This window comes from Magnolia sinica, chromosome 3 (genome assembly GCF_029962835.1).
Source record: "Magnolia sinica isolate HGM2019 chromosome 3, MsV1, whole genome shotgun sequence".
Classification (NCBI taxonomy): Eukaryota; Viridiplantae; Streptophyta; class Magnoliopsida; order Magnoliales; family Magnoliaceae; genus Magnolia; species Magnolia sinica.
In genome coordinates, this window is record NC_080575.1 from 37,604,750 (window position 1) to 37,615,792 (window position 11,043).

At 39.7% G+C, this 11,043-nt stretch overlaps 1 protein-coding gene across 1 annotated transcript; it reads left to right on the top strand.

Annotated features, from left to right (window-relative positions):
• Positions 1–3,197: 3,197 nt before the first annotated feature.
• LOC131241518 (GDSL esterase/lipase ACHE-like) lies at positions 3,198–10,798 on the top strand. The gene is made up of 5 exons (XM_058240288.1): positions 3,198–3,997; positions 8,266–8,475; positions 8,569–8,738; positions 9,764–10,034; positions 10,317–10,798. The coding sequence occupies exons 1-5, from the start codon at positions 3,754–3,756 to the stop codon at positions 10,577–10,579; spliced, it is 1,158 nt and encodes a 385-aa protein (XP_058096271.1). The 5' UTR covers positions 3,198–3,753; the 3' UTR covers positions 10,580–10,798.
• The last annotated feature ends 245 nt before the right edge of the window (positions 10,799–11,043 follow it).

The following is an 11,043-nucleotide window of genomic DNA, read 5'->3' on the forward strand; positions in this document are numbered from 1 at the left end:
CATGCTAGTGAAAAATAAAAACTAGAGGCTGATACTGATCACCTGATGGTGTGCCCACACAAACCCATAAGAACAGCAAGAGCAACCACAATGAAAAAATGGGGGAAAAAAAAGGGAAAAGAAATGGGGGAAACATCCCACCAAAAGGTCATTAGCTTTCCCATCACATAAGAAGGAGACAATAAACAAAAACTCGCTATCATGATACATGTTCATGAATCCTTCGAAAAAAGGACAATCACTCACTTATCTGAACTATAAAATTTTGTACCCTACACACTATTACCCCATGTCTTCTTTTAATTACTTATTAAGACACAATCATAATGGCTTAATGATATCACCATTTTCTTTTGCTTCCTGTTGGGATTTTAGTTTATTGTTTGCTTACTTTTACTCAGTTTTCTAACTTGTTTTAGTGTTATGAGCACTTAAAGAATATGGAAAACATCTCAAATCTGTGGTTGGACTTGCAGTTGTGTACGTCAATAGCTTTCCTATTTAATCCAACCCAGCCAAAAAACTCACAAGTTTGTATTAGTTATGCTTGTTAGAGAATTACAAAATTGCAGAGTTCTTTTCTTTCAAGGCATTATGTTGATTAGGAATCAAGTGGGTGCTTTCAGCTAGCATCATTTCACTAAGTTAATGTAAAACCAAAGCACCTAAATTTTTAATTTTTAGAAAAGGGGAGCTTTGCTGAGCCCACAGATGCTTACACACACCTCATTATGCCGAAGTGGACAACATATGCAATATCCAAGGCATCCATCAGTAGGTCTGACCATGTAGATGTTCTCGTCCAAAATACATTTGGTCCATTCAACAGGTAGTGACAAATCGGTAAGAAAACTTACAGCCAAACATTTTCAGCCCTATATCAGTTGTTTCATAAATTGTGGCCCACCTGAACTTGTGCGAGAGCATCCTATAACATAATGGTGCCCCTCTGATGAATGGGTTGGATCTCATGAATAGTTTGAGTTGTAGTGCTCCTAGTTGGATCCAGATAAGGTTAGAATGGAGGTAACGAAAATACTAGTAGGCTCAGCTAATTTTTCAATGTCACTGTCTTTAAAGCAATATTTACCTCTTACCCATGATTAAAACTGTTTTACAAGTACAAACTCCATACTAAACTTCTATGGCCCCGAGAAGTTTTCATCAGTAAGAGTTTAATCTCCATTGGGCTTATATGCTAAAACTACAGGAAAAAAAATACAAAAAAAAAAACAAAAAAACATGAGTGGACTGTGTTTAAGACCCGCACATCACGGTGCCAGCTCAAAGCTCCTGCACGTTCCCAACATTGGCAGGGTACGATGCAATCCGCGTCCTTGCATTTAGAGCAGGGCATCGGACCGAGTCGAATGGGGATTCAACAATCAACACCCACCATTGGAAAATAAGAAGAGGATTTATAAGAAGAAACTATCAAAGATTCAAATCAAAATAGAATCCTCACCAAAACCTGATTCAATCAAGGAGGAGGAGAGGAGACTGGCGTCGGGCGACGGGCAGGTAGCAGAACGGACGTTGAAGAAGAAGAGGAGAATGGAGAGGAAGAAGATTGTCCGTCGGGCAGGCAGCAGATCGTCGGGCAACAGCGCTCGTCCGTCGTTCGGGTGCGGTTAGGGTAAGAAAAGAGGGGAAATGGAGAGGCAGTAAAAAAACAAAGGGGTTAGAAATGTTAGGGTAAAAAAAAACTCAAAAGATATTTTATAGCACCCGCTCGCCGTTCGGGTCGGGTCTGTTCGGGTCGGGTCGGGTACATACGGGTCGGGTATACGGGTCGGGTCGGTCCGGACATAGGGCTATCCGGACCCGATCCGAAAATAAACGGATCTGGAAATTCTAACCCGATCCATTTGATAAGGCCCATTGTGATGTATTTGTGGCCTGTATGGCGAGGCCCGATGTGATGTATATGTGGCCCATGTGATGCGGCTCATTGAGATTATGTGGCCTAGTATATTGTGTATGAGGCCCTTATGTGAGGCCATGGGCCCATTATACGTTTGGCCTAATGTGGGCCATCCATTGGAAACAATATTGGTTAAATATCCACATTAATGGGCAATGATGGTTGAATGTCCATATTATAACCTTCTCCTTATGCGAGAGTAGAAGGTGGTTGCCTATGGCATCCACCACACGGATATTCCTGGATGACGACGTGGCCCAAGCTTAGTGGTTGTATGTATTTTATGCATGCCGTCCATGGCATGAGCCTAAAAATGATGCAGTTCGAAAGCTCAAGTGTACCATGCCATATAAAACATTAGGGATTGAAAGCCCACGGTTGAAAACTTAGTATGGTCCATGTTTTATTTGCCATCCAACCTGTTCATAAGCTCATATAAATCTTGATGAAGGGAAAATAGAAATATAAACTTGATCTAAAACCTCTTTAGCCACCAAAAAATTTTCAATGGTAGACTTTCATTCCACACTGTTTTGTGTGGTGTGGTCCACTAAAGCATTTAGCATCTCTTTTTTTTTTTCTTTTTTCCTCGTGCTATAAAAAGAAATGAAAAAAAAAAAAAAAAACACGGATGGACGGCGTGGATAAAACACATACATCACGGTGGACCCAGAGATCTTGGGCCACGCAGTGCCACATGGATATTCTTGCGGTGGGTGCGGCAGGCAATCCTCTTCCCGTAAGATTCTCCCCGGCTTTTTAAATTTCATTTGTGAAGTGACACAAATGCCCAGTTAGCTACTTTTAGAATTTAAAAGATTATCATCCGTTAATTAAGAAATGTTCCGGAGCTAAGAGTTGCATAAGATACAATGCTCCTACTTCCATCAGAACACTTGGTCAATTCAGTTCGTCCATCCTGACTGTACATCAGGCACACCTACATCCAATTGACTACCAATAAAAAATAGGCCCATCGGATTTATATTAACAAATAGACGGTTCGGATTACCGAATGGACGTGTTGGTCTTGACCGTCTTTTTTTATAAGCCTTTAATATGACGCTTTCTATTGTACCATTGGTGTGGATTTTAAGAGATTGCTTACGAAATACACGCTAGGCAGTTCAGATCAACCATTGTACTATAACTTACGGTCGCATGGGAGCCATTGGATTAGTTTATTTTACATTTTTTTAGCATGTACACACCGAGGTAGGTAAATGTAATCCAATCCGTCCATCATGTGCGCCCCATCATGTTCCGTCACTAATTTAAAAGCAGGCTGAATCAAAGCATTTTGGCCCACACAATATAAAATCATACATAAAACATATAAAGTAGGTGGTTTGGCCCGCCAAAGTTAGCTAGATTTTTGCGTGTCCATTCATCGTTATGGACTGTATTTTATGAATGGATTGGATGGCATTCCAAAAACACGGTGGACCACACATATAATCTGGAAGGTTTTGATGGTGGGATCCCACTTCCAACTGCTCCTTGTGGCGCAACCAACCTGAGTCTTGGATCAGCCTAAATTTTTGGATATGTGGTGAACTTGAAGGGGCCCACCTTATAGACGGAGTGGATGTGGATTGTAAAACGCAGACGGGCCCACACACAATTGTAGAAAAAAAAAAAAAAAGGATTATTATATATCTAGTAGTTGTAGGGAACCAATGATTAATGATAAAGTTTATGTTATCGGGTCCACTTCCGCTGCCGTGCTTTCTCTATAAAAGCAAACTCTACTACCCTTTTTCCTACTATTCCCTCCATCCCCCATTTCTCATACTCGCTCTTTCAAAGTTCCTTCCATTTGCTCTCTCATGGATGCTCAACCAAGAGTTCTTTCAGTATTATTTATTTTATTGCCAGTGCTATTCACACTTAGGCCTGTCCTGGGCTTGACCGAATGTCATTTCCCAGCTCTCTTCAATTTCGGTGACTCGAATTCTGACACCGGTGGATTTTCTGCAGCTTTCGGGGAGGCCGGTCCACCGGATGGAGAGTCCTACTTCGGTGCACCTGCTGGAAGATACTGTGATGGACGCCTCATCGTTGATTTCATCGGTTAGTTTTCTTTCAAACATGACACATGCGATCATATATTTTATTTACTTTTATTGGATGATCGGCAGATTGCAGTGTAAACTTTAAAATATTTTAGGCACTTAATCCTTCGGAATAATTAGACCAGGGGCATTTGGATCTTTAAGTTACTAATGATAAGCTACTTATATCTCAAGTAGCTTATTTTTTGTTTTACTTTATTAAATAACATACCAACTATAAAAAGTAGATAAGTATGTTTGCTCCCAACAATAAGAAGTAGCTTCTCCCTCACTTCTATTTTATTTTTTTTCTTTTTCTTTTGAAAAACAATTCATGTGGCCTACAACGAATGAAAGCTATAGAGAGGTAGCTGTATATGTGTAGGCCACAGATTAAAAGATAGAGACTGTTCTATCAAGGAAGTTTTTGAGGGATGGCCATGCACGGCCGGGAACAATATGGTCTTGATCATCGAACTACAGTCGCGATTGCTGAACTGAAAACCCACTTATACTGTGCAAAGATGAAGGCACGTATCATATGTTTCCTCGTACAACGAGAAACCACAGGACATTGATCGGAAGACACAGACAGTATACTCTGGCTTCTTTGAGCAAGTGGGCAGTGGGCCGCACGTTAGATGAACCGTTACCAAAGTTCGTCTAATATTGGACGACCTGTTGGCAAATTATTCCCTTTTAGTTGGACTGTATATTTATTGGCCACCTATTGAAGGTTGAATTTTTCTACAATGGAGATCTTTAGTGAGTGGATCTGCCCGACCATTGAAGTGAAGGTCCCACTTGCAGAAAATGGAAACCCGAGTATAGTGGCATACCCTCGAGTTTGAGGATCATTCAATTCCGTATTGTGCAATGGTTGGCCTGTGGGTTCTATAGCTGTGGTCTTTGCTTTGTGCCAGCCGAACCCATGTCCAGAGATCCAGACCGTTGAAATGATAGTGCACAATGTGGATAGAAGGAAGACGATTATACCACAAAACCAGTATCTTTAGTTCTCACTTTTTCAGCTGCTGTAAGAAAAGTAAAAAAGTTAAATGAAATTATAGAAATACTTAAAATAAGTTACTTATAATTAATAATTAACTAAACTTATTTTTTTAAAAATAAGTAGCTTAATTACTTAGGTCCCTAAAAAGTTATTTTTTAGGTGCATCCAAATGGTCCCAAAGATATAAAAAGAAATTTTTAAAATGATATTTAGATAACAATGGATGAAAATGTGCTAGCATCTCTCTTTTAATAAAAAGAGATCTAATTTTTTTTAAATATTTCTTCAGCTATATTCCATGACTCGTATGAATGGCTTCATCCACCACATGTTATTATATTATTGAAGTGCCAAATTTGCTAGTATTATTTTATAATATAAATTTCTTATTCTCTAATTGGTTAGGAGACGTAATAGAAGGAACCATGGCATATATGTTTGTAAGAGCTTGTATTGTAAGATATTTGAAAAACCACTATCTTGTTGAAAAGTTTTATACATTTGTCATTTTTCAATGCATTTCTTTAGATACAGACTCCATTTTATTTTATTTTTCCTTTCCTTATGGTAAATCTTTCTTCGAACATGACAGGTCATTTGGTAGTACATCTAAATAGATAGGTAGTTAATTGAGCCTTGGCCTGCCGGACTTGGTGTAGGTAGAGGGACTCTGCAGCCTATTATGATGCATGGGTTTTATTCAGCTGGTGCATCCATTTTCCTATATCATTTCAGGATATAAGCTAAAAAATGAGAGAGATTCAGCATAGATAAACTCATGCTTCAGGTGGGACCCACGAGGCCCTTCCCTTGACCAAGCACGTCGAGGGGCGGGATGCAATTTTCTTCCAATTTTTTATTTTTATTTTTAAAGGGTAAATGTCATGCAGGCACGAAACTTTTGTGCTATCTTGCCGAAAAAGTGCCTGCTTTTGAGCTATTTCCGTGATGCATTTAGTTTTAAAAGTACAGTTTGGCTCACGGAAACTGGCCTTTTCTAATAAAAGACAATAATACCCTTGAGATTTGAGTTTACGCCATTTTACCTGACAGCCGCATGACCACTTTCTATCATCTGTTAAACTTAAATTTTGTAGGGTCCACTGAACACTACCGAATCATTAATGTGCGCCCTAAGAAGTTTTTAATGATAAAGTATTTAGTCACCACTGTTTACTATGGTCCACCTGATATTTAGATCTTTTTTTATTTTTAGGATAATACAGGAAATGGATGGATGGCATGATACAAAATAGATATATAAAGATGGGCCTGAAGAAAAGGGCCGCACCATATTGGGTAAGGCCAAGGTCTCACCCAATCGCTACCCGTGAAGACAATTACCACGTGATCTTGTTTCGGGGGCTCCGGTGAGCCCCGTGAAAAGGGACCGCAATCCTCCGAACGACTCTAGCACAGCACATAAAACAGTCGTGGGGCCATACTGTATATGTGAAATCTGCTCCGTCATTCCATCCGTTTCTATCATTGATCTAGATCCTGGGGCGAAATTCAGCGGGATCTACCCACTCAGGTGGGCCACACCATGGGGAACAATGAGGATAGATGCCAACAATTGGTTTCTGTGTGGGATCATCATGGTGTGTATGTTTCATCAAAACCGTTAATCGGGTGCATCTAAGGCCGATTATCATGGTGGGCCATATGTTTGTGTCAATTAGTACTATTGATCCGGTGGACTGTTTATCCTTTTTCTTTTGCTTAACTAGTTAGCCTTTACATTATGACTAGTTATGATTTAGCTAGAGCGGACCAATTAATTTGATTTGTATCCCTTCTCCGTGGTGGTTCACTGATTAACCGTTCTGATTGCCCCAGCACTCCAAGACAAACCTCTACAACATTTATTTGTATTCTCAAGCCAGATGCATCTCTAAAACGGACCCAATTTGGGTTCCCTCGTCTGTCCCGAGCTCGGACATGCTGAGCCTCTTATGGCCACTGTGATGTATGGGTTTTATCTAGAGGTATACATGAACCGAGCTAGCTCGATTAGACTCAGTTTGAAGCTGAGTTCGAGCTTGAGTCGAGCTGATTTTTTGAGCTCTAAAATGAGTTTGAACCGAGTTCGAGCTAGCCCCAGCTTGACTCAACTCGGATCGAACCCAGCTCGAATCGAACTCGGATTGAACCAGTTCGGTGACTCGGTTACTTTGATATTGATGTTGCTCACCAAGTGTTCGATGAAATGATTCAATGACGTGTGGCTGGTGGCATGAAATGTATGTATATGAAATTAATACCTTTTTTTTTTCCTTGATTTTTATGTTGTTTAGAAGGTGTTTGATAAAATACTTGTAAAACCATTGTTGCTTTCTTAAATACAAGATTTTAAAAGTGCACTTCAGATGTTTGTGGAAATGCTGCATAGGCAAACTCGGCTCGATCTCAGCTCAAACTGACCTGAGCCGTTGACTAAACCGAGCCCCCCGGGCCCTAGCTCCGAACGGTCAGTTCTGTGGGTGGGCCCATTGTGATGTATCTTTACATCCAATACGTCTATCCCTTTTCTCAGATTATTTTAAGCCATAAATACAAAAATGAGGTAGATCCAACGATCAAATGGACCACACCTCAGATCACTCTTACATTTAATGCAACTGACATTTAATGCTTTGTGCATTTTAACGTAACCAAGCTTATTATTTGGTGTGGTCCACTTGATCGTTGGATCTACCTCATTTTTGTGTTCATGCCTTAAAATAATCTGAGAAAACAGATTGACGGCTTGGATGTAAAGATACACCACGGTGGGCCCACCCACAGAACTGCACGGGCGCGGGTAGTACGCAATCTGCGTCCCAGCTATATAGCTTGTGTGGGGTACACCAGCCAATCCGCTTCCCATATGCACCCATCACGTGCACCCCCACGTGTGGTACACTTGACCACATAGCACGTCTAGCACATCAGAGCTGTGTATCTAGTGGGACCCACAATTTATATCATCTGGCCTAAAACTTAGGCCGGTGAAATTTAAGTGGGCCACCCCTGCACCAGAAACCATCATCCGCTTGGGTGGGCCTGCTGCCCATGTCCCTAGTGGACTGAGCACCTGTTTTTGAACTGTGAAATCATTCCAATTTTCAGATAATTGGAATGAACTCTATAGTGGTCCTGCACCACAAACGTATACACACACACTAACACTCTCTGAAACATCATATCTATTCCCGTACTTTAGCTTTCAAATTATTGATTGTTTTCCTTTAAATTGCGAATAAATGTATGTTTGGGTGACTTCGAATTCTCAGCTAAGGGCATTGGATTGCCTTTTATCGATGCGTACCTCAACTCCATCGGGATCAACTTCACCCACGGAGCCAACTTCGCCACAGCCGCATCAACTATTAGAGAACCAACCTCATCCTTATCCCAGGGAGGGGTCAGTCCATTTTCTTTAGATGTGCAGTCATGGCAATTTGATCAGTTCATAACAAGATCACAAATAACGTACAAAAAGGGTAAGTACTAATACTAGTTTAATAGCATTTGTAAATGTGAAAGATGAAGATAATGACTGATGTTGTTTTGGGGTGCTTGAATTCCATATGCAGGAGGTGTCTTCAAAGAATTGTTACCAAAGGAGGATTCTTTCTCACGAGCTCTGTATACATTTGACATAGGACAGAATGACTTGACTTCAGGCTTTTTTTCTGGCTTGACCGAAGATGAAGTTATAGCAACTATACCTGATATTCTCAGCAAGTTTACCACAGCAGTTCAGGTAAAAAGAAAGGAAAAATAAGTTTATGAGCTTTGTTGGGCCCACATGAATGTAGTAATGTACATGCCACCACATATGTCACTGTGGCACAGAGGTGAAATATCTAAGCAATCCATTAGAAGAGAATCACTATGTTGATTTCCTATTCCAATAATAAGGTTGGTCTACTATTTGGGTGGGCCACAATTAGCTCAAAAATGTACGGTTGTGGAAAATTGGTGGAAAACAATTAACTGAGCAAATGCACTTTGAAAAGCTCAAGTTTAAATTTTATATATCACATGTATGTAGTGAATTATTTAAAATTTTAAATAATTAGGATTTTCGCTGCAAAATTCTATAGAATTGCAATCATTGGTAGGAGATTTCTGTTAGTGGAGGCATCGCTAGGTAATTTCGGTTTAGTGGAGGAATTATCTAATAAAAAGTGTAATCATTAATCTTTATTGTTGTTTGACTCATGAAGCAAATCATGGATACCTTAGTTATTGAACTTTTCTCTTCCTACATATCAAACATCCATTTTAGAATGGTACCCTATGGAATCCGTTCCTCCGAAGTAATGATTACAAATTCCTTTGTTTTTCGGTGAATTACCTGTTATTAAACAGGCCCTAGAAGTAAATGTTAGTTCCTCATCAAGTGGCTGAATTTTTAAAATAAATTGGAAAACTTCAGTAAACAGGTGCCTTGTGCACGCATGTGAGCTTAGCAAGGACATGAATTACTCATAACCAGGGGTTACATGAATCTCTTGCAACCATGACACAGTCTAATGACAAAAGTGCCATGTGTGTTTATTAGAGGTGGCACCCTAAGTAAAAACCAACTACTTTCTCCCTTTTACCATGGTCATCGTCACGACTTGTCGAAGTTTAGTATAAAAATCCATTAGTATGAGGGTTTTTCCTCTCTCTAAGTCATTGCTGTGCTCTCTCTCTCTCTCTCTCTAGCTGATTGTTGTAGTATGGTCCCAAATGAGGTTATTCATGACCTGAGTATTGATAGGTAATGCGGTGACGCAGAATATATACTGGCAAGGAGGGAGGTCGTTTTGGATCCACAACACAGGTCCTTTAGGCTGCCTTCCCTACGTTTTGGATAGACTCCTTGTTAAAGCCGCTCAAGTGGACCCTGTTGGTTGTGCTACTCCTTTCAATGATGTGGCCCAGCAATTCAATCGCAAATTGAAGGAAACCGTTGATCAACTAAGAAAGGACCTTCCATTGGCAGCATTCACCTACGTCGACGTATATTCAGCAAAATACTCCCTCATCCACCAAGCCAGGAAGTATGGTAAGTCCTTTCCAACACTCCCCTCTCTTCCTTGCTTACCTGTACGTTTTTATCATCTATGAATATTATTAATGGTACATTTGTTCGAATTTACGTACCCCACAGTGTGTGTGTGTAGACAACTTTTGATCATATTATTGTTATCTAAAAAATAATAATTAATGCAATGTTTATGTTTGATATTTAATTGAATATTTCTTTTATTCATTTTATTTACTACATTTTACCATTTATTTATTGTTCTCAACCTTTGAAATATTAAAATTCTTATTTTTGTTGCAGGATTTGAACACCCTCTTAGAGTTTGTTGCGGGTATGGAGGCCCGTACAACTACAACCAACAAGTGGGCTGTGGAGGAACGATTGTTGTTAATGGAACTGATGTTTTGGTTACATCTTGTCAAAATCCATCGACTCGGATCAGTTGGGATGGATGTCATTATACTGACGCAGCTAACAAATGGGTGTTCGACCAAATTGTTAATGGTGCATTTTCGGATCCACCTATTCCATTGAAAAAGGCATGCCATAGGGAGGCCCATTGATTTACATTCAGTTCATTCCCCTATTCCATTGAAAAAGGCATATGCCATAAGGAGTCCCATTGATTTACGTTAGTTCGGTCGAGTCGTCTCCGTTTTTTTATTTTACTAAGCTAAGATTCATGAATTTATATTCCTTTTGAAGCTCTGATAGAGGACTAGATTTCTGAAGTCTTATATTCCTTTAGTCTTTAAAGAATATATCTAAACGCTTTGTGGGTCTTACTCTGATGCATTAACTTATCCACTCTTTCCATCCATTTTACCAGCTTATTTATTTAGAGACTATTTGGAATGCGAGCTTAAATGGTATAAAACTATATTTGGGGATTATTTGGACCACATAATTAAATTGTAATGCTCTGAATTCGAGGGGCCGAGTATGTACTCAATCCTCGAAGCATGATTCAGATAAGCGGTTACCAACTATATCAAGTATATCATAAACAGGAGGTAAATTAAACAGT